Source organism: Myotis yumanensis, unplaced genomic scaffold, assembly GCF_028538775.1.
Source record: "Myotis yumanensis isolate MYYU_CA2020_CCGP unplaced genomic scaffold, mMyoYum1.0.hap1 SCAF_9, whole genome shotgun sequence".
Taxonomy (NCBI): domain Eukaryota; kingdom Metazoa; phylum Chordata; class Mammalia; order Chiroptera; family Vespertilionidae; genus Myotis; species Myotis yumanensis.
The window spans coordinates 8,751,862-8,776,404 of NW_027223760.1; the positions used below are offsets into that span (position 1 = coordinate 8,751,862).

The window sequence follows — 24,543 nt, forward strand, 5'->3', positions numbered from 1 at the left end:
TCCTTGTCTCATCAGATGAAGCTACAATCAGAAAGTCTCCTTTATAAGTGGAGCCTTGATCTGCTATTTACTTCCAATCACAAGCCTCTCTGGCCACACAGAAGTGAGCAGTCCAGGCATTGGGCCTGCGATGGGCCTGGCGTCCTCAACCTCGCCTCCGGCCTGGATGCCTCCAGTGCATTCATGCAACTGCAACTGGTTTTACCAGATCCAGAAACGAGTTTGACCCAAATAAACAAAGAACAGAATAAAGGGAGTTTCAGAGTTACAGATCAAGAGATTGTACAATGAGACTCTGTGACTCTGATTATACAGCTAGGGGTCAAGGTGACACAACAACCATACTTTATTCCACCCAAGTTTCATTCCCCTCCCCCAGTTCCCAGTTTCTACGTCCTTCAAGGCATTCCCAGAACTTCAGCTGTCCTGGGGCTGTGCTGGGAAGAGTAGTTGGGAGACTGGGGGTGGGATGGCTGGGGTGGGGTGTGGGGTGTAAAGGGGTGGGGTGTGGGGTGTGGGGTGTAAAGGAGTGGGGGGAACTACTCAAGGGCAGCCAGAGCCCGCGGATCCAGCCCTTTCCCTAACCTGCGGAGGAACCCCGCTCTGCCCCGGCGTCGGCCTCCTGACCCAGACGGACTGGGGCGCAAGGAGCGCGCAGCCGGCCGGGTCGGGGCCGCGGGCCAAGAGCCCCGGGCCTCCCTCCGTCCGGATGTGATGAAAGGAGGCCGACGAGGAAGCGCTGGGGAGGCAGGCGTGGAGGACGGGGAAAAGGCGGGCGCCGAGGGACCGGGAGCCGCGGGGAGGCGGGGCCGGAGCCCGGGGCAGCCCCGGCCCGTGGCCGCTCCGCCCCCACCGCCAGGCCCCCGGGGCGAGCTGCGAGCTCGGCCGGAGCCTCGCCAACTTTTCCGGGCGGAAGAGGAGGAGAAACGGGCTGGGACCGAGTTGTGGGTGGGAGGATGCCGAGGTAGGTGGTGGTGGTCTCCCGGCCCGGAGGGGAGGGCTTGGTCCTTCCCCTGGAGTTTCTCCTAAGTCCACTCCCCTCTCCCCCGGGGTCCCCCTTTCCCCCTCCCAGCCCCCCAGCAACTTCCTGAGACGGCGCTGCGGTCAGCTGGCCGGCGATCCGCTCTTCTCCTGGTTTCAAATCAAAACTTCCCGGGTGGGGTCCGGGGGAGGGGACCGGGGAGGGGAGCGGGGTGTGTGCGGGGCGGCGCGCGTTTCTGCAGCGGCTCCTTTCCCTCCAGAAGCAGCCCGGTCCCTGCGCCCGGCGGGGCGGCCAGCTAGGCAGCCGTCGGCGGAGCGGCCCATGTCCGACGCCGGCGAAGCCCTGGGTCCGGGGCCCCGAGCGGGGGCCGAAGCTGGCGAGGGCCGCCTGGGCGCCCCGGCCCGGGGTGAGTGCGCGCTCGCAAGTTGCAAGCCTCCTTGTTGTTGTTGCTTTTTACAGTGTGTTCGCGCCTGTATGGAGTGGGGTGTGGGGTGTGTGTGTGTGTGTGTGTGTGTGTGTGTGTGGACGGGGCGCGGGGAGGGCATGTGCCCGCTGGCAGTTGTGCACTTTTGCACGGTGTTAGGTGCGCAGAGCAAGTTCTCCGGGATTCCTGCCCCAGACCAGCTCCGGATGAGAGGGCGGGATCCCTGGTCCCTCCACTCCCCCTTCTTTGGCTGCGAAGCCGCGGGATGGCCAGGTTGCTTCTTTCTTAAGCTTCTGCGTTGAGGGGCCTCGAAGGTGTGAGATCTGAAGCAGTTCTCCCCGCGTCTCTCCAGTTCTCCTGTCCTCATCAGCTCCAGGCCTCCTGCGCGCTCTGCACACGCATGCCTTCCCCTCATCTTGCTGCTTCTTGGGGCCCCTCTGCACCTGGGTTTATACTCCAGGTTTCTGTGACCAGTCACTTGGGAATGGCTCATGCATACGTTTTCAATAACTTTTGTTTGAAAATAAATATTCTTTAAAGACACACTTTCCAGGAATGAAATAGGTCCTCTGTGTTCTTACGAAGTGTTAACACGTACTGACGATCTGAGAAAAAAACTCGCTTGTTTCTGAGAAGCCTCCACAACAAGCTTGTAAACAGGCCAGGTTGTCTTTCTGTTCTTCAAGGTAACAACAGGTTTTCATAGGCGACCACGAAAGAGCAAGGACCTTACTCCTCCCGATGTCTTTTCATCTTAGGGTGGTTCTTATGTAAAGATTTTTGATATTGACATGACCTCAATAACTTTCCAGAGCTCATAAACCTACTTTATACTCTTGACTTTAAGACTATCTGATACCTCCCTCCCCCCAACAGTAATGGAGCGGGGTCTTTGGCATATTATTTTAAAGGCAGCAAAAATTGGTAAAGAAGTGAATGTTGAACCTTCAATAGGTAAGAGCAGAAAACATCCATGGCTGAGTCAAAATGTTCTGGCATTCAGGGTGTTATATTGAATTATGTTTATCATTTTTTTTTTTTTTTTTTTTTGCTTCTAAACAGGAAGTCATTTTTTTCTAAACAGATAAATTATGAGAAGATGAGAGAACTAGAATGGAACACCGGTTTTCCAGAAGCAGCCCCTGTTTTAGGCGTTGTATTGCCAACACAATCATTTTCCTGCCCTTAGGCAGGTCCCCTGTAGTCAGAGACTCATTGATGGGCTTTTTATGTTCACAGTTCAGCTGTTAATCACTATTGTTAAATAATGCTTACTTATGTCAAAAATCAGGATCAAACACTAGAAAAACGATTGATTTGGGATTTTTTTTTTTTGATGTTTACCATGTCCAACTTTAATAGTAGGCATTTAAAAAATCACCTAAAAGACCTGCCAGTGATACTTGATGTAATTGTGCAGACATAATGCGGTAAGGTATCACATGATCTGACGTTAAGAAGCAGGCATCTAGAATGGTCTGAAGAATAATGTTGGCTTCATACAACACACACAGTTATCAGTGTGGAAACTCTTGGGTTAGATTTTAACTGAAAATTGGCTTAACTTAAGCAACAAAATTGCTTTTTAAATTAGTTTTACTTTGAATCACAGCATCCTTTTAAATAGGTATCAATTTAATTGTAAATAGAAGGTAAAGTTGATTTTTTTTTAAATAAAATGATCAGGATCTTGTTAAAACACTGGGTCTCAGGCAGATTTCATAAGGTGTACTGAAAGAAAAAATTTGTTGAAGAGAGTGGGTAGGGACAAAGCTGCAAGATGTAGGCTTTCCTGGCTAGGTTGATTTTACTGGTAAGCACACTGGGGAAGAAGGCTTACTAGCAGGCAACTCAACTCTTTAGCCCTTCCTTGAATTCTTTTCCTTATGTCCTTGAATTTTTTATCATTTCTGAAGAATAGCTTAGTAATTCTCTGGTAGGATGTGACTGCTTAGTTAGTTGAAATTAATTTTAAAATGATATATTAAAATCAGTGAGAAAAATTGAACGTTTTAGAAAACACAATGTCTTTTGCAAAGTTAAATACATGTATGAAGACATGATATTATGACCTATGCATATGAACTCTATACTACTGACCAAAGATATAGAACGGTAAAGTTGAAGGTAATTTTAGGGGGTTCTCTACTCTGAACTCCCCCTCAACTCTAGAATTCCTTTTTACACTCTTTTAGGTGGTTAGTTAGAAACCTAGAGTGTAGTGCATTCTACATGGAAAAAAAGGGGACATCAGTAATATCTTCAACAGTAGCATTATATGAAGGTTTTCCTTATTGCGAGCATAGCTCTGTCTCTTTAAAATATCTACCCTTTCGCTGTGATTCTGCGAGCAAAATTCTATTGCTTTGAAAACATTAAAAATATTTTCTATGAATTTTGAAAATTGTTACAGAGCAAGGACATAAGCTCATATACTCCAGTCTGTAAGAGGGAACCAGGATGGGTATCAGAAGATAGGGAGCAGTGGGGATTGTGGGCCCCTGAAGAGCGCAGGGGCCAGGAGGAGATACCTTTCACCTCCAGCTCATCTTAGTCATTTGGGTTAATATTTCCCCGCAATAAGCCAGTCAGAGGAAGACAAGTATCACATGATCTCATCCTATGTGGAATCTAAAGCACAAAATAAACTGATGAACAAAATAGATTCAGAAACAGAAGCAAGGAACAGACTGTGGAATCTCAGAGGGAAGGTGGGTGGGAAGAGATTAACCAAGTAACCTATTTGCATATATGCATAACTCATGGACACAGTCAGTGGGGCAGAGACGACTTGGGGCAGGGGGTGGTGAGGGCTAGAAGAGGTCAGTGGGGGGGGGGGGGGACATCTGTAACACTTTCAATGATAAAGATAAAAAAAATAATTTTCAATGTTCCACAAGATACCAGAAATATGGATTTTTATGTATCATATCTCCCTTTTTAAGAGTTGGCAACTAATTAAATACAATTATTGTCTAAGCCAAGCAAAACAACCACACCTGCAGGCTGGAAATGGCTTCTAAGCAGCCGATTTGTGATCTCTGTTATCTCTCTATATAAAAGCCTAACATGCAAATTGTCCTCACGGGAGTTTGACTGGAAACCGGGAGTTCAATCAGGTGCTATGATGAGTGCTGACCACCAGGGGGTGGTGCAGGATGAAGGAAGGCCCCGGCCAGCAGCTGGCAGGCAGGGAAGGGAGGCCCCGGCCAGCAGCCTGAAGGCCCTGATTGGCCCTGATCACCAGGCAGGCCTAGGGACCCTACCTGTGCACAAATTTCGTGCACCGGGCCTCTAGTAGAGAATAAAAAGTAAAGGTACAATTTCAAACCATTTCCCTATTTGTGACTAACTTCTGAAAGATTGATTTGATTTGCCATCTTATGCAAAATCCCTGTCTTAAGTATCTTGATAGGTGAAGGACAATCTGGGTCAAATTTATTTGTGTTTTAAGAGAGAATGGATCTTGTAAACATGGTTCATCCAATTGTCATTTTTATTGTTTTGGATTAAGCATCTTAAAATTCATTTTGCTATCAACATTGACAATATAAGTAGTTGTTTTATTGGTGCTATAGTTACTAGAATCCCAGTAGTTGAAAAGAGCCTTTTACTAGTAATTAAGTGCTTCATTCATAAATTTGCAGCTTGTAACTAGAAGGTTCTTTAGAAGTAATTTAGTTTAACTGGCTCACTTTTTGGAAAGGATGCCCGGAGAATTTAAGTGACTTGCCCAAGGTCTCATACAGTCATTAGAAACCAGGGTGGAAGCACAAATTGTAAAGTATATTATATGTCATGGTGATAAATGTGGTTGAAGCAGAGAATCAATACAACTTTTCCCTACAGATGGATGAATTAAAGATAATGGGGTTTGGATACTGTGAATCACTTGAGCCTGTTCCCATCCCGGCACACCCCACCCCCACCTCATTGCATTTGTCAAGACTTAAGACTGTTGGGCTGGAGTGCTGGGATATACTTTAATGTGATAATGTGTGATTTAATGCACTCTTCTCTCCTGGGAGAGTCCTCTGAGATTATTAGGCGGACTTTTCATAGCAGGATGCAAAATGCCAGTGAAGTTAATTAAAAATAATTTAAAATAGAAGCTAGGGAGAAAATCTTCAAGTTGAAATTACATGAGAAGAGATTTGACTTAGGAGCATAGCTGAGTTGCCAGGAGTTTATAGTGGCTAATCAGATTTGCTTTATGAGAAGCCTGTTTATATCACTGTATCCAGTGTATTCTTCTACTTTTTGTCATATTATTTTATCCTTTCGATGAAGGGTGGTATTTCTCAAAGTGTGTCATGTTTGGGTAACTTCTATCTCTGGTTCTCAAATGGGGAAGATTATGCCCTCTAGGAGACAATTGTCAAAGACTGGAGACAGGTTTTGTGGTCACAACCGGGAATGGGGTGGGTGATCCTGGCATCTAGTGGGCAGAGGACAGGGATGATGCTAAACATCTCACAATGCACAGACAGGACAGCCCCTCACAGCAAAGAATGATCTGGCCCAGAATGTCAATAGTGTTGAGATACTATCCTAATCTCAAGGCCACTGGCATTATTGTCTCCGAATTTCCTGGTGGAAGACTCAGTTGTCTGCATTTTTTTACAAGTTGCAGGTGCTCTTTATTTCTGGTTGATAATTATTGTTTTAGAGGCTTTTATTTGTAGAAATAGATAGATTTTTAAAAAATATTCTTTTAATGGAAAAACTTCAAAAAACTCTTAAAAAGTTCCCTTTTCAAGTTCCAGACTTTAAATCATATTACTCCATGTACATATATATTTCCTATTTGTGTTCCAGCACTTTCATCACATACTCTAATTAAAAAATAGTTCTGGGAATTCATCCTCAAAATATTTTATTTTCAAAATTATATGTACTGAATACAAACATATTTTGAACATTAGCAAAAAAGACATAAATAAAAATTTAAAAGGATGAGATAAAAATAAGTAGGTAAATAGATTTGTTACTACTTTCTTCTACCACCTCAGCAGATATTCTTGTACTGCCACCCGATACTTCTCTTTGATGATTCCAGTTTTATGGAATAATAAGGAAATAAATCCCTAATTTGCACATGAGTTGTTGTCATTTGTGAGTTGGAATTTTGGAACCCGGACTATCTTTTCTCATAGAAACATAGTGATAAATTATATTCAGTTCCATTATAAATCTCAAAAGATTGTTGGAATTAAATTTTATTTAGTTTTATATGTTTATAATGACAAATCATAGAGACAATTATACTGGCAAACAAATATAAATAACCAAAAATAAAACTAAGTTGAATAGAAACTGTTTTGAAACACTTTTGAATATAGGAGCTTGAGCAAGGACAGGCTTAATTAGAAAACTACAGAAACTTGTCTAGATTTGGAAGATAATTTAGGGGCATTTTCAAGCACCTTAGAATTTATACTCCCAATTCCTTTTTATGTCTAGAGGAACTAACGTGTATTTTATAAGTATAGTTACAGAACTGTAAGGCTTATCAGCTAGGCATATGTACTTTCCTTTTGCTAAGAAAAAGAATCACATGGGTAAGAAGAGGATGTAGCTGGGAAAAAAACACACAAAAACAAAAACAAAACCAAACCTAAGAGGGGAACGTGGGAGGGAGGAAGGAAGTGATTAAAGAAGATGCCTTTAAATTTAAGACAGTGTTTGGAAAGGTTAAACTGTTTGAGCTGAGAACCATGGAAAAAAGTTCTAGGGGATAGCATGATCTGATCTGATCTGGTGGCTAGCATGTTAAGGAAAGAGATGATTGGGTAAAATCTTGAGTTAGGTAGGTAGTACTACTAACCTTGAAACAGGTCCTAATACATATTTGTTGAATAAATGATTGGGTAAATAGAGGGTTTGATTGCTGTCCAGAACAAGTGTGAGTCAGGGCAGCAAAAGGCAATGAAAAGGAACAGTTTTGGGGCCAGGGTGAAGGATGGGAACAGGAAAAGTATTTATATGTGTGTTTGTAACTCAGGGCACTTGTAAAGAGGTTTAATTTAATATTGATTTGCATCTCTATCATATCCTTTTTGTTTCACTTTACATTGGTGATTTCTACCCTATTGAGATGATCTATAAATGTTCAGGATCTATCTATCTATCTATCTATCTATCAATCATCTGTCATCATCTATCATTTTTCTAGAGAGAGAGGGAAAAGGAAGGGGGAGAGAGAATGAATGAACCCTGATATATGACACGTACCCAGAGACTCAGATTGACAATGAAATCTGGCACTTGCAGGATGATGGGAGAAACACATATATTCACACATACCTATAATACGAATAGACTGATGGTGCTATAATAGAGGCACAAAGAAAGTGTGATGGCAGAACATGGGAGAGAAAGCATCTCTAGCTGGGGCATTTGGAAAAACCTCAAGGAAATGTTAGTTTGAGTTTGACCAAGAAGCATGGCCATAGGACTCAGCTCTGTGGAGAGGGGTAATTAAAAGCAAGGCTTGGAGGGGATTATTACAGAATGCTAAATACTTCACTAAGAAGTTGTATGGACTGTGTGAAGGAACAGAGAATGAGGTAAAGCTGTAAAGATAGGTTAAAGTCATTTTGAGGATAGTCCTGATTTCCCCGCTGAGGAGTTTGTATATTCTTTCCCTAGGCGGTGGTCAGTAAGCCCTTAAAAGTTCTTGAAAATGGGAAGGACAGAACCAACATGGGGCTTTTAAGAAAATAAATCGGATAGCAATTCAAAGGATGATTTTGGAGGGAGATGCAAGAGTGAAGGCAGTGATTATTCAGGGGGATGTTATAATGCCCTGAACAGTTCTCCCAGTGGGACTGGAATTGAGAAACCAGATTTAAGAACAGTAGCAAAAGTAGGAGCTTTACCTAGCTGTGAGAGCCTGAGAGGGTATTGATCCTTACTTATCCATCTTTCAATTTCCTTAAACTGATCACAGTCTCCAAATCATATTGAATTGAGTTGATATGGTTGGGCAAATTATTTAATATGGGAGATGGTGAAAAGGCAGAAATTTAAGGTCATCTGTAGGTTTACTTTTCAGCTTGAGTGGAAATGTAGGAATAGCTGTTGAGTCTTCTTTGATCATTTTGGTTCCACAGAACTTATCCTAGCCATGATAAGAGGAGGCCATTGAAAAAGGGAATTTGTAACTAAGAGAGTGGTGAGGGTCAAGATCAAAAGAGTTCATCGCCAGGTAGCTGATGGATTCCCACAGGAGTGAAAGAGAGGACTGAGGTCCATATTTGGGGGAATGACTATACCTTAGGGAGGAGAAGGAAAAGAATACAGAAGAAGAGTCTGTTAGGATTGGTCACAGAAGCACTGGATGTTTAGTGGTCATGGAAGATGAGAGAGTTGTGGTGTTTTAAAGAAGAAACAAAGTGTATAGAGGGCTTCTTTTGCATGCATGGATTTTGAGCATGCTCATCACACATTAATAGAAAGAAAGCCAGGGATAGAGAGAGATTAAAGGTGAAAGTGCATGGAGTGGAGCAGTGGCTTGGTAGATGTTTTTTAAGTGAGAGTAGAATTCTGGGAAGGAATGGGATGAAGAGACCATTCTTAGGAAAGTTGGCAATGTTCTTCTTTGAAATGGGGATGAGAGAAAAGTCTGAGTGATAATCTAGAGAAAATTAGATATGAAAAAGAATATTTAAGGGGGTTAGGGTGAGTCAAGGAACTTGAGATGTGTAGAAAAGATCTAGAAGAATGAAGAATTCAGGAGGGATTCAATCTGGGCAAACAAGGCTGCTCAGTTACACTGAGGGCTTAGCTAAGAATGAGTGGCATGAATTTTTAGTGTACATGATCAGTACAGTTGATTGCCTCTCAGCAAGGAGCACACAGGAGCTTAGGAATGGAAGAAAATAGAATGGAGTTTTATTTTTATTTTTTAAAAATATATTTCTTTATTGATTTCAGAGAGGAAGGGAGAAGGAGAGAGAGATGGAAACATCATTGATGAGAGAGAATCATTGATTGGCTGCCTCCTGCACGCCCCCTACTGGGGATCGCGCCGGTAACCCACGCATGTGCCCTTGGCCGGAATTGAACCTGGGACCCCTTAGTCTGCAGGCTGACGCTCTATCCACTGAGCCAAGTCGGCTAGGGCAATAGAATGGAGTTTTAAAGTTTGTGCAGGGTTGGAGGTTGGCAAGGTGGCAGCAGTGGGGAGGAGGATCACGTATGTGTGGGAAGAGTGCGCATGTGCTTAACTGACCTTGTGTTCAGGCTGCTTGGGAAGCCAAAGAAACCACAAGTGCTGTGGGTTAAGGTTTCTGGCCAGCAACAATCATACCTTGCTGGCCTTGTCTGGTTAGTTCACATTCAAGGATTTAATATATGTAATTGAGTGACCTTTACAGGGCTCCTGGGGAAGCTGTGGAATTTTGGGGTGTGTAAGGGACTTGCCTGTTTCTTTCAACCTTATTTCCTGGATTTTGTTGAAGTGATTTCATGGAAAGGTCTAATAACAGTGTGCAATTATTTTAGTAGCTTTGTAATTTTTTAAAAAATACATTGTATTGATTTTAGAGAGAGAGGAAGGGGGGAGGGAGAGAGAGAAATATCTATGTGAGCGAGAAACATCAACTGATTGCCTCCTGCACATACCCCCACTAGGGATCAAACCCTCAACCTGGGTATGTGCCCTGGCTGGGAATGGAGCCTGTGACTTTTAGGTACATGGGATGATGCTCAACCAACTGAACCATTCCAGCCAGAGCAGCAGCATGGTATTTTTATGATAATAAGGGATTAGAGAAAATTATGGAAACATAAATTGACACAATCTAAAATTATGCCATTTGCAAATGGAAAATTACTAGAACAACAACAAAAAAAGAGAAAAAACAACCAAGTTGTCTTTCTGAGTTGACTGTAATTATTCTACTTTGTAAAGGCAGGGGACATGATTTTTATGTTTTTATTTCCAAAAGTCTGTGTTCAGTCTGTATTAAAGGAGCACAGATTCAGCACTGACTAAATTCTAAATGTGGACAGTTTAACTTGGGTGACTTGTTTAATCAGGATTAAAGATGCTGCACCTTGTCCTGTGTCTTGATCAGTTGATGCTTATGCACCAGTGTTTTGGATGCTTCTCTCTCTCTCTCTCTCTCTCTCTCTCTCTCTCTCTCTCTCCTTTTGCTCCCTGTCTCTCTCTTTGTTCCCTCTCTGACCCCTTTGCATTAACACTTTACTGAAGTTACTTAAACTTTTCCTATATATTTTTTAACAGTGTACATACCCTGAGGTAAGCTTTCAGCCTTACGTTTTGAAGTTGAGTCATATTTTCTAGATTATAAATCTAATTACTTAGGGTTCGCTAAGTAGAAGCTATGAGGAGTTATTTTAACATTAATTTCCTTTGTGGTTTCTGCTTGCAGTATACTTCTGTTTTCAGATTCACACCCACGTGTTCTGAAGTAAGATGATTCATATGCATGTGCTTTTTTTTTGTGTCTGATTTTTTAGTTGTTTCAGAAATAGAGTCTGAGATAATTTTTCATGCTAGCACATATAATTTATTATCAACACACTCATTTGAAGGAGAAACCCTGTCAACAACTATTTTTGTGTGTGCCTACAATGTACAAAGTCTTTTGAAGATTAAAAATGTTTAATACATAGTTTTGCCCACAAGGAATTTATAAACTAGATGAGAGAGCGGATGAGGTATAAATATGAACCAAATTAAATTGCAGTCCCTTCTCTAAGTATCAATTCACTATTACCACAAGAACCATATGAGAGATTAGTTCATGGCCAGTTGCCAGCTGACTGGTACACCATGGAGGGTATAAACTTAGAGCTTGAGAGAGACCCAGGATGGCAACGAGAAGTTGGTTTTTGCCTGGGTTGGGCTTCCAGTGTTCCCGGCTGAAGAGGACGCAGTTTGTAAGTGTTTTTGGTTGGGATGATGCAGAGTTGAGCACTAAAATGAAGGCAGGCAGCTTTTGGTTGAGCAGGTGACAGGCCCTCTGTGGGTAGGTGGCAGAGTGCCAAGGAACCAGCTTCCTCTAATCACCTTTTCTATTCCAAGACGTAGCCCTTCTGTTTTTTTCATTGTGGGTCAGCCCTTGATCTTTTGGGTCTCCATGAACACAGACCTTCCTTTGCTGTTCTTACTTCTTCCATCACCCAAGAAACTTGTAGGTTTTTAGTAGGGTTTTCTGAGGGTTTGTACTATTTATCTCTTACTGAACTATAAGATGAATTGATAGAGTATGAGAAAGGTATAGGAGTTGCCACATTAACATATGTAGAATGTCAAAATAAACTATATTGGTTTTTCAAAAATATGCAAAATACTTGAGCTCAATCTTTGTGTAGGAGAGTGTTTGTAGTTGGAAGAGAACAGGAGTGAAACATTTTTAGTGGGTATGGAAAAGGAAGTACAGATTTGAGAAAAATCAAGAAGTTGTAACTAGCAGGATGTCATACTTGATTATGTTAGGGCAGGGGAAATAAGGGGGAAATAGAGTTAAAAATGATTCGGTGAATACCATTGACCAAGATAGACCAAGAGACAGACCACAGTTAGAGAAACTGGCAGAGACTGAAGAGAAGTGGAGATGAATTTTAGGAAATGTTGATTTTGATTTCCTAAAGATACATTCATGTAGAGTTAGAACGTTAAATCTTTAGGTCGGGACAGGAATCAGGGCTAGGGTCATGGATCTACAAGTTATTCTCTTGGAGGTAGTGGAACCAGATTACTGAACCGGAGAAGACAGCGTCTCAGAGGGATGATCCAGAAGGCAAGAGGCTGGGTTAGCAAGTTAATGAGTGGCTTCCAGGTTTGGACCTTAGAAAAATTACCGGGAAAGGCACATCCCCTGACTTCTAATCCGTATTCATAATTCTGAAGTCTAAGAAATACATTTCAATATACCTCTAATTCTCTTATTGTTACCTTATGTGTGATAAGATTCAAATTGCACCTTTGAAATGCCTTTATAGATGAACCCCCTTTGGTTCACTTTTGATTTCCTTTGTCCTTCATTCTTATTAACCAGAGGGAAAGAAAGTGTTCTTGGTAAAATCACTTGGTATAGCAGGGAGGTAACAATACTTTAAAAATTGCGGCACTTAAAGCAGTGATCTACAGAAGAATGTGTGGTGTCATTTTAAAAAGGGGAAGATGGCCGAGTCCTCAGTTTCTTTCTGTAATAGAGTTCAGTGGCTGCAAAGTCAGGGAACTGCCATAGATATGGCAGCTGGATTTCAGCAAGCATTAAGGAGACTCTCATGATAGCTTTCTAGACAAGGGCGATAAGACTGTCATGCCCGTAAGAGTGAATAGAATGTGAAGGCTCTGAGAAACCATTGATCTAATTGAGGGTATTTAACAAAGAGAAGATAAAGACAAAACCAGGAGATCTTTTCTCATATGAGACTGTCACACAGAGGGAAGATTAGACTTCACTTTGAATTGCAAAAGCAAAATATGGTGAATCAGTGAAAATTATAGGGAAGTAGATTTTACATGATTGTGAAGAAAGTCTTTAAAAAATTAAGTATTCCCAACTGGAACAAACTGTCTCTGAGGCTGTTTTCCTGTCCCTGGAAGTATTTATCATTACTCTCCTTGGCTTATTCTGGGGGATGTTGGATGTTGAATGTTTTTATCTGAATTTGTGTTATCAGAGAACTTTATGAGCCCATGAAACTCCAAATTCCACGAGTCTGTGTTTGGTTTTAGCATGAGTGTACTTGGTAGAAAGAGCACAACTGAACCTGTTATTGAGAAGGCAGGGGTTTAATATGCTTCAGGGTCAGTCACCCTGAGAAGATACTTTGAAGATAAGAACTTTAGATTTAGATGTAAAAGGTGCAGGGGATTAAGATGACTGACGTAATGTGTCCTGGTCCCCAGTGTCAGCCTGCTGTCACTTAGCCTTCCCACTACTTTTTTGAAGTGGAAAGTGCCTAATTCCTCCCTCCCCTCATTTATTTAGAGCCCTTGTTTATTGAGATATTACTTAAACAAATACTGCATTTTGTACCTGTCATATTCATTTTCTTTTTTTAAAAAAATATCTTTTATTGATTTTTTACAGAGAGGAAGGGAGAGGGATAGAAAGTTAGAAACATCGATCAGCAGCCTCCTGCACACTCCCCACTAGGGATGTGCCCGCAACCAAGGTACATGCCCTTGACCGGAATCGAACCTGGGACCCTTGAGTCCGCAGGCTGACGCTCTGTCCACTGAGCCAAACCGGTTAGGGCATATATTCATTTTCAATTGCATATGCATGTAATTTTGTAATTGTTTTTTACTTTGCTGTATATATAACCCACTCCTCTTTAACCTCTCCCAACTTGTAAACTAGTTGAGTCCAAGTCATTTTTTTTAATTCTTTTGGATCGAAACACACCATAATCTTTTATTTATTTGTTTATTTTTTAAAATTCTTACCTGAAGATATGTTTTTGTTTTTTTTTTATTGATTTTAGAGGGAGGGAGGAAGAGAGAGACATAGATGTGAAAGAGAAATATTGATCGGTTGCCTCCAGTACATATTGGACATGGGGTTGATTGAACCTGGATTTCCTGACCAGGAATCAAACCTGTAACCTTTTGGTGTATGTGTACGGGACAATGCTCCAGCCAACTGAACCACACTGGCCAGGGCTCTGTCAGCTTTTAAAAGCATAAGAAGCCCTTTGAAGGAATGCATTTTAGATTCTGCTGTCTTATTTTTCAAAATATTGGCAATAACAATTCATTGATGAAATTACATTGATCTAAACATTTAATTCATTTAAAAACATTTATAGTATGTCTGTGATAGAATAACTTTCTTACATTTATAAAATTATGACATTTTATGCGTAGGCTCATTCAGCGGTTAAAACTGTTTTGATTATATCAACATGTCTTTTGGACAATGAGATTTTAATCTTTTTTAGAACATTAGACAAAGCAGGTAGGTTTTCTTAAAGGTCATTTGTCTTGAGGGACTTTTTATTTATTTTTTGGTCAGTGAAAAAGTAAAATTCCAGAGCCTCAGGTCTTCCTGAATGCTGCCTTATCTTTGGTTTTTTAAAGGTTACATTTGGGAAGCATTTGTAGATGTCCACATTGTTCTGAGCCTCTGGGAAATACAGACCCAGAGTTTTTACAAAACTTTTCCCAGATATTTTGGTCTCAGATTGCCTGAGATTTCATAAACCAGAATACACACAGATCATCTGAAATAATGTTGTCATTTGAATGGAAGAGTAAAAATGAAATTGTTTAAAGAAGTGGTTCTCAACCTTCCTAATGCCGCGACCTTTTAATACAGTTCCTCATGTTGTGGTGACCCCCAACCATAAAATTATTTTCGTTGCTACTTCATAACTGTAATGTTGTTACTGTTATGAATCGTAATGTAAATATCTGATATGCAGGATGTATTTTCATTGTTACAAATTGAACATAATTAAAGCATAGTGATTAATCACAAAAACAACATGTAATTATATATGTGTTTTCCGATGGTCTTAGGCGACCCCTGTTAAAGTTGCTTTAAACCAACTTTGTTTACAGATAAAAGAGATATGAATATATATTGCATAACAAGATTATTCATATTATATAGATAGCAAATTAATCTGTCCTAAGTTATCATCAACTATTTAACTGAAGTAGATGAGATCTAACATGCAAAAGGCCCAAAATGTAAGCAAAGAGAAAGCTGTGTATAGTCCTTTCTATAAGAAATAAAGGTATTTTACACTGATTATATATATATTTTTTTAATATTTAAATAATTTTTATTTCTTAAAGTATTACAAAGAGTATTACATATGTCTCCTTTTTTCCCCCCCTTGACATTCCCCCGGCCCCTACCCCCCGCCCCCCCCCCCGCCCCGTGTCTTGTGTCCATGCATATAAGTCCTTCAGTTGGTCACTTAATCCCCCCCACCAACCCTCCCCAGGCTTCCCACTGTAGTTTAACATTCTGTTCAATGTTGCTCTGCTTCTGTATCTACCCCTGTTCATCAGTCCATACTGGTCCCCTTTATTTGTCCCAACCTCACTGGAGTAGTCTCAACCTCACCAGGGCCGTCTGAGCCTCACCAGGGCCGTTTCAACCTCACCGGGGCCGTCCCTACCTCACGGGGGCCGTTTCAACCTCACCGGGGTTGTCCCTACCACACCGGGGCCGTTTCGACCTGACTGGGGTCGTCCCTACCTCACGGGGGCTGTTTCAACCTCACCGGGGTCGTCCCTACCACACCGGGGCCGTTTCGACCTGACCAGGGTCGTCCCTACCTCACGGGGGCCGTTTCAACCTCACCGGGGTTGTCCCTACCACACTGGGGCTGTTTCAACCTGACCGGGGTTGTCCGTACCACACCGGGGCCGTTTCGACCTCACCGGTGTCGTCCCTACCTCACGGGGGCTGTTTCAACCTCACCAGGGTTGTCCCTACCACACCGGGGCCGTTTCGACCTGACCGGGGTCGTCCCTACCACACCGGGATTGTTTCAACCTCACCGGGGCCATCCCGACCTCACCGGGGCCATCCCAGCCTTACCGGGGAAACAGGAAGTTTGGCCCTCTGTCCCCTGCCGGCGGCTCCCCACCAGACAAAATCTCCAGGCGTTCCTGGTGGTTGAACATCCAGCACTCCTGCCCTCCACCAACTGCACAGACTGCCTGTCTGCTGTCCCCCAGCGCCCCACAAGAGACTGGGACCAGTGGGCATGTTTGTGCGCTTGCTGGTACAGCAGTTCCACAGTGCCGGCCGAGTCAGGCCCAGCCCTGGCCGGCCCCGGACCCGACTCTGCCCCCCGATTGCGTCCTTCCCAGATGCAAGGAGCTGAAATCTGCAGCCTGCTGGGATGGGCTCTGTACTTGGTGCCTCTGCACATCCTACTCAGTCTCAATGCGCTTCTTTCTATGCGAGGAGTTGAAATCTGCAGTTTGTTGGGTTGGGCTCTGTACTTGGTGTCACATCCTACTCAGTCTCAATGTTCTTTCTCTCCTTCCAGTTGTAGAGCTTCCACTGGGCCAACTTTCCCATGGTTCTGTATGATAGGTGTTTGTCTGATATTTGGTAGTTTCGATGTTGTTGTGTGAGGTAGCACGCACAGGTCTCTTCCTTATGCTGCCATCCTGGTTCTCCTGGGTCTGCTTCTTGAGTGTGTCTCCCATGGCTGCGAGCAGTTGAAGTCTGCAATTTGTTGGGATAGGCTGCAAAAGCGCAGGTGGGTCTTTTTGTGCACCTGGCACAGCTTGGATGGGGATGTAAATTGATTAGGGCTGAGACTCAGGGAGTCGCCATGGCGGAGCAAATAGCACTGGCTGAGTGTCCGCGGCCCCTTGAATCTCTGCCAGGGCTTTATGTCCCCCAGTGCCGGCGAGCAGCTGTGCAACAGAGTCTCCCTCGCTTTCTGATGGCTGCAAGGCCGTGCTGCCTCTCCCCGTAGGGTCTGGTGCCTCATGATCCCGCCTGAACCAGCTCAGTGGATTTGAAAGTTTGCAGACGCAAAGGTGTTTCTACTTGTGAGTCTGGCACAGCCCAGATGGGAATGTAAATTGCGTAGGGCGGGGTCACAGGGAGTCGCCGGGGCGGAGACTCAGCGGCCCCTTGCTTATCCAGGACTCCAGGACTTTGTGTCCCCCAGTGCCGGCGAGCAGCCGAGCGCCAGAGCCTCCCTCGCTTTCGGACCGCTGGAAGGCCGTGCCGTCTCTCGCCTTGGGGCCTGGGGCCTCAGAGACCCGCCCGAACCAGCTCAGTGGATTTGAGAGTTTGTAAAAGCACAGTCATTCCCTCTTATGCCTCTGGCACAGCCCTGAGGGTAGGGCGGGGTCTCAGGGAGTCGCCAACGTGGAGGAAATAGCGATGGCGGCGTCTCCGCGCCCCTCGCCTCCCCGGGACACCAGGACTTCTTGTCCCTCGGTGCCGGCGAGCAGCCGCGTGTCAGAGCTTCCCTCGCTCTCCGACCACTGCAAGGCCGTGACCGCCTCTCCCTGTGGGATCTGGGGCCTCAGAGACCCGCCCCGAGCAAGCCCAGAGGATTCGAGGGTTCGTAAAAAACCGAGAATCCATTTGCAGCCCGCGTGGCGTGTGACTGCGTACCTCTGGTTTTGGTGCCTCCGTAGCTCCCACTCAGTCTCACTGCGCTTCTTTCTTTTCTTCCAGTTGTAGATCTCCCACTGGGCCAACTTCCCCATGGTTCTGAGTGGCGGTTGTTTACTTCATAGTTGATAGTTTCAATGATGCTGTGAGAGAGCAGCACACACAGGTCCGCTCACTACGCCGCCATCTTGGTTCTTCCTACACTGATTATATTTTATGAGGTTTTATAAGATTTTATAAGGCTATCTGCTAAGTGCTGTCATTTATATTAGTCTTTCAGGAAGTAAGCATATAAAGTAAGGATAACAATAGAAAATGTACTTGATGACTAGTTTTTGCATTTACACATTCCTTTGCCTAGCTTAGTAAAATATTTGAGGTGGCTTATAAGACTACATTTAAAAACAGGTTAAAACAGGAAAATGAAAATATAGGTAGCCTAGGAGATTGAAACTGAGGGAAAATCAAAATGTACAAACTTAGACTATAGGGTCAAAACCACTTATTCAATTTTGTCTGTAAATTTGAGTCAAAATGAAGTGTTTTCTTTAATATGGTTTTCATTGTCCATAAGGAAAAAAATAATATACAGCTTCTTGGAGGAAGCCGGTGTTTTCCTTATATTCAGTCTGGAAACAGATTTCTTCTATGGTTTTTCACTTAAGGATTATGGAATAGACATTGCCCTCAACCGCTTCTTCTTGACGAATTTATAGTAGGATTTAAAAAGGTGCTTATTGCAATAACACTTAGTAATAGCAAGTGTGAGCCAAGCCTTTATTACATACCAGACACTGCTTTCCAGGCATGATTCCATTTATTTCCACACCCACCTTATGATGTAGGTAATTCTTGTTATTCCCATTGTACAGACGAAGAACCTGACAAAGATGAACTTTCCCAGGATCCATATCGCTAATGGTGGACTACACCATCATTTCAGATCCTGTGCTCTTAACCACTTCTCCAGTGCAAACTACACTTTAGGGATAGTATTTCTGTCCCAGAGAACCTAATGAGAGTCTTGTTATTATCAGGAAGGATTCAGATAACTGGACTTTTAAACGACAATATTGTCCTTATTTTTTTGGAAAACCTTGGACTACACAGAATTTTATACTGTATTTGGAAGTTCATTAGTAACTTTGACAAGCTAATTTCATCTTCACTGTTAATTAAAAAAACATTTAGCTAGTGAGGTAATATATTGGATTGGTTGTCTTACAGAAAAGTTTAGTTTACTGTTTCTACCTATTGTGGGCACAACTGCAACTAGTTGCAAATCACCTGACAACAGATGCATGTTCCAAATGAAGAATAAGTTGCTAATGAACCAACTCACTTAAGAACAGAATGTGTTCCCTTTCCTTATAATTTGGGGGAAGGGCTGAGCATTGCAGTGGGACTTTCTGTACTAGGTAGGATATTAAATTAGCTGAACTTGAAAGGTCCTTTCCAATTCTGGATTTTAACAGCTTCCAACTGAATATCTATCTCTGAGACTCACTTTTGTATACTCACCAGTAAAATTAAGCTAACATTTTCTTCTTTATATCATTCATAGTTCTGAAGATCAAATAAATATTATATGTAAAAGTTCTTTGAAAATTGCTAATACTGTAATTGCAAAAAATCATTAGTGTATTCTTTCAACAAAAGGAGGTATTGCATTTTTTATTTGTATTTATTTAACAACTGCATACCAGCTGAGTGGCTATTATATGACACATATAGTATTTTACACATATTACTATCCAAGTTACTTATTTTTAATGCTGTTAGATTTTTCTCTTGTTAATCCCCTTTCAGTTATTTTATTCCCCAACTGTCTGAGATAAGTGAAATCTTCAAAGTTTTAAGTTTGGGTAATGCCAACCAGGTAATATATTATAGAATTTTCAACTAAATGGAAATTCTACTTACCTGAATCTCTCTCATGCTCCTTCTGCAAGAATAAGCAAGATTGGAAAGAGATTGCTTCTTACCATTCATGCCCTTCTTAAGAAAAATAGCAAAAAATAAAGAGTATTGATCCCGTAAGACAGTCATTTCTGAATAGGAAATATTGAATTTAAATTCATCATTTAGAACTCTTTTTCTTTGATTCTTTTGCTTAATTCATGCTTGTCACTTTTAACTCAAATTCAATGCCTTACAAAGGCTTTTCAGTGATTCCCTCTACTCCATTCTAAACGCCTTTCAGTGTAGATATGAAGTTTGGCTCTATTGTTTAGGTCTTGTGCCGAGTCAGATTTACAGAATTTTAGAGCCAAGAAAGGCTCTGTAAGCATCCAGCTCAATGCCCTCATTTCCCCTTTAAGGGAATGAGGCCCAGGCCCAGTCACACAGCTGGTCAGTCTTTGAGCCAGAATTATGACCCAGGTCAGTTTTCATTACCTTTTGTTTTGTAGTTGCTTGATTGTTTTATAGGTATGTTTAGTTTTCCCAGCTAGAAGATTTGTAGCAGGGACAACACTTTTTTCTTTATCCAAAGATTCTTCTGCACTTCTGTGTTTAGAGTAGGCAAACTAGAATGCCTGGGAGCTAGCCTTTCAGAAGCAAATGCCAGTGATATAAAAGTATATTTTGGTCTAGTGCTACTTTAAAAGTGTCTTTGCTTTTCATTTTAATATATCTAAAACATATTATGTATTCATCTATTACTATAATTGATTTATATCTCTATTAATTAGTGAGTAGATGAAATTATATATTCTGATTACTTGGAATACTGTGACAAGAAACAAGGTATATTTGCTTGTAATTTACACATATTACTATCCAAGTAATATTTGACAGGCTTTTCTAAGTTTTCTCTAATTGTTTAGTGCAGAAGAACTTACCTAGAACCAATAACCTACCTATAATCTGGCCATATATGATAATGACATCCCCGTACCCCACACCACCCAAATTGAGACCTCTGTGCATTTTTTATGTTTAAGGAGTGCTACAAGAAAGGGAAAAAAAAGGCAAAGAGAACTATTGACTTAGATTAGCCTAATTGAGATGATGAAGTCTTCCTTTTAAGAGAAAATTGCGAAGTTGTGTAGGAATGCTTGTTGGAGGTATATATAGAAGTCTTGTAGAAAGGTATAGACTGATTTCATGCATCATTGAAATCACTTGCTTGCCTGTAGGACTTGTCTTTCAGGCCCCTGGGGTAATTGAATTGCATCTATAAACGTCCACAAATCCGGAAAGGAACTGATTAAACCTGACGACCATGGCCTCTGCTTCTGTAATACAGATGTGACACAGCAAACATACAGCGATCACAGAGATTTGCTTTCAGAAACTGCTCTTTTGTCATTGTGATGAGTAGTGGCTGACCTGACCTACTGAAGGTTGTAGGAAAGTTGTTTCTGTGGCTGGACATCATGGTGCCCATCTTACTAGTGTTTATCTATCAGATCTCGTTCTTTCTCCCTGCATTTCTTCAATCAATGTTGGATGTAACCGTGCACCATTTATGAGGCTGCCATATAGGTATTTCTTAAATATTAAAGGGATGTTCATAAAATAATGTACATACATTAGAAAGTCATAGGCTAGTCAAGTGCTCACAGAAGATTCATTTATAGAGTGGAGAATTGGCAGTGGCCAATTTAAATTTTATACACGGAATCCTTTCTGAGCCTTGCTTTGGGCTGGGTGCTATGGATTATAGCAAAAGCCTGACATTTTGAGGCAAGACATTTAGTTTTTAAAGGAGGCAAAGTTGGATAGACTGATGATTGTGATTTAGTAGTAATTACATATCATTTATTATTTCATGAACATAATAAGCTAGAGAATGAGAATGATAGTTTTTTGTTTTTTTAATTTGAGAAGGATTCTGGGATCACCTAATTCTAGAGTTTCACAAATAAGGAAACTGAAAAAAACACACACAAAAAAACAATAACACATGCGATCAACTGTTTCTTAATAAATATTTAGAGCATTAAGAACTTTATTTTCCTCTTAGGAGAGGGTCAGTATTAAATCTGTGTGACAATTGCATTTACTCAGTGGAGAATTGAGAGGTTCTCTGTTTAGCACTTGAATATTGGACACGATTCAAATTTAAGTCAAGTGTGTCTAGAGGCTTTACTCATACCTATTCATACCTTTTAGTCAGCAATGCTTCATAATGCCCTGGTTTCATGAATTAATTTTAATGGAATTATATTTGAACAACTCAAAATTATATAATTAATTTAATTCAGCTTCAATTAAAGTTACTAATTGAATAAGCCTACTAGCACGACACCTGGCGGCCGTCAGCTACATAACAGTAATAGCAAATTATGCTGGCCTCTGCTGATGAGAGAGTTCACGTGTACAAGTGCGTTTATATAAAAGCCTTTTCTGTTGCTCATCTCAGAAAGGCCTTGCGTTGACTGCAGCCGTGGAAAGATATCTGGAGTTGTTTAAAAAAGTAAAGATTTTAATTGAAAATAACAGATCTCGGGAAGATTACATTTTCTCTGTGATAATGCTGAGTAAGTGTTACATAAATCTAGAACATATTGGTTTAGCATGCTCCTAATTTATATTTTACTGCCATCTGAATGTGGTTTTGCTTACTACAAATACTAAGCATTGAAGACCTGATTTTAGTTTTTTGGTTCTTAGCCTCTGGATTTGGTCCTAAGTCGGTGTTCCTCTGTTTCCATGTGCTGAAATGTGTTTTGTATCAGAGTTTTTTAATAGTTGTGAAATCCCCATGGTACATGTGCAGAATTTTTTTCCCCTTTCAGTGGGAATGTTAATACAGTTGACTAACAACTTCTGTTTGAATCTCTTTCCTTGCTTCCAGGGCTTGACATCATGTAGCTTCTCTTCCTCCTTTGATCCTTTCTCATGGGGCAGACCCCACTCGAGGCACTTCTTTCCATGTGTTCCCCTCTTTGGGTGAGCCTGGTCCTTTGGTCGGCTTCAGCAACCAAGTTTAGGAAAATGACTGTTTCTAGCTACAACTTCATTTGTGATTTGCAAATTCCAATATCCAGCACTACACTCATCCACTAGACCAGCGGTTCTCAACCTGTGGGTCGCGACCCCTTTGGCGGTCGAACGACCCTTTCACAGAGGTCGCCTAAGACCATCCTGCATATCAGATATTTACATTACGATTCATAACAGTGGCAACATTACAGGTATGAAGTAGCAACGAAAATAATTTTATGGTTGGGTCACAACATGAGGAACTATGTTTAAAGGGCCAGAAGGTTGAGAACCACTGCACTAGACTGTAAACTGCATGAAGGCCGGGGTTGCATCTCCTAATTCATTGTCTCTCCATTGCCGAGCACACTGCCTGATCATCTACTTTGTGTATCTAATGCTTTAACTTCATACATTATTTTCCTGGTCTCCAGGTGTTCTGTCAAATCCACACTAATCCCATCTTCCCAGTGATCTGCGCAAGCCTCTGGTCAGTGTTTCACATCTACCCCTTTCCCATCTTGTTATCCATTTGGTTAAACTCTCATCACCTTCGACTTGGACTATGCCACGTCTCCTTTGTCCTCCTTGCTCTGTTCTCCCCGTTACTCCCAGGCTACAGTGATTTTCAAGGATGTAAGTGCAGTGGGATAACCTAAGCGCCCCTCCCCTAAACTGAAATAGAATCTTTGGTGATGGGGCCGAGAAATCTGTTTTTTAAAAAGCGGCCCAAGTGAGTTAAAGTGCAGTCAGGATTGAGAACCACTAGTGTATAGGAATTTACTAATCTTCCTAAAGTATGACTGATTAGGCGATTCATAAAGCTTCAGTGGTTACTTTTACTCACCTTTCTTGCTTTTAAATTAGATCTAGATTCTCACCTAAAAAAGATCCATTCTATGTCTCTATTCAGACCTTTCCTAACTTATCTCCTAATGCCCCTCTTAGAGTACTTGAGTCCAGAGTTGGAACCTTTGCCCAAGTCTGCTATTGGAGTTTGCCCACACTCTTTTCCCACCTGGAATGACTTTTCTCCCATCTTTACTTTTAGAATTCCCACTAATCTTTTAAAGACCATTGCTGTGTTTCCAATAAGCTCTTCCTTTTCCTTACTTATTGGCTTTCCCCCCAGAACCCATAAACCCACATGTAGATTTCTCATCCTAAACACCTTTCCTCTCTGAGAACTTATAGCACAATCCTTGACTCTTTCCCAGGTTTCTATGAAGAGAATTCTGTACCTCCTCACTTCTCCTTCAGCTGCCATCTGACTTTCATCTCTACCCCTCATTGGACTCTCCTTTCCTTTGGTGCTTTCCCGACTGCTCCTTGTGGACTTACTCATTTTCATCCTTGATATAACCTTTTCACGTTTCTCTGTCATGGCTGATCACTTACCATGTTCTGACAATTTGTTTACAGTAATCTTGACAGATTATTTTTTCCTGTAGACATCTCTGTTTCTTCAATGCTAGGCATGTAGTAGGTGCTCGATAAAAATGTTATTGAGTCAATATGTATGCAACAGTCAGTAGTGTTACTGCTCTCATTTTCTTAAATTTTAGCAGACTTAGAAGAATTTAAAAAAATCTATAAAATGAAAAAAGTAGAGAAAGATATGCAACATTTAATGATGATAAATATATGTCTATTTTTTTATTCAGATAAATGTGAAAAAGAAAATACTGAGAGAGATATAACTCATGCCACCAATAGCTGCTTCACACATGGAGAGATGCAAGACCAGTTCATTTGGGGAAATTGTTCAGAGGATGAACTCATCAGAAGTAAGTACTTTTAGAGCAAATTGCAGTAATTTGGGGATATGACTGTGATACTATGCTCTGAGTTAATTATTCCATATTATTTTGTTGAAAATCTATAAATCAGAATTTTCAGAATTTATCTGAAAGTGTTTTCATTAGAATTTTACAATAATAGGGCTATAACTAAGATATAAATAATACTCTCAGTTTTCATCATTTCTTTAGAAATGAATTTATTGAGCTATAAATTTTGGACTCAGTTCTTAGAGAGATGTAGACAAAACTTAATTCCTATTTGAGCAGTGACTAAGTGAAAGTCAGACAATTCTAAGTGACTGTGAAACT

At 41.5% G+C, this 24,543-nt stretch overlaps 1 protein-coding gene across 3 annotated transcripts in view; it reads left to right on the plus strand.

Moving 5' to 3' along the window:
• The first annotated feature begins 675 nt into the window (after window positions 1-675).
• Window positions 676-24,543, plus strand: part of MDFIC (MyoD family inhibitor domain containing) — a 93,390-nt gene continuing 69,522 nt past the window's right edge. The window contains exons 1-3 of one of the 3 annotated variants that reach the window (XM_070423757.1): window positions 676-964; window positions 1,242-1,388; window positions 24,097-24,219. In XM_070423757.1, coding sequence (XP_070279858.1) covers window positions 715-964; window positions 1,242-1,388; window positions 24,097-24,219 — 520 coding nt within the window. In that variant the 5' untranslated portion in view covers window positions 676-714. The remainder of the gene's footprint in view (window positions 965-1,241; window positions 1,389-24,096; window positions 24,220-24,543) is intronic. The other 2 variants (XM_070423756.1, XM_070423755.1) reach the window with 2 other exon arrangements.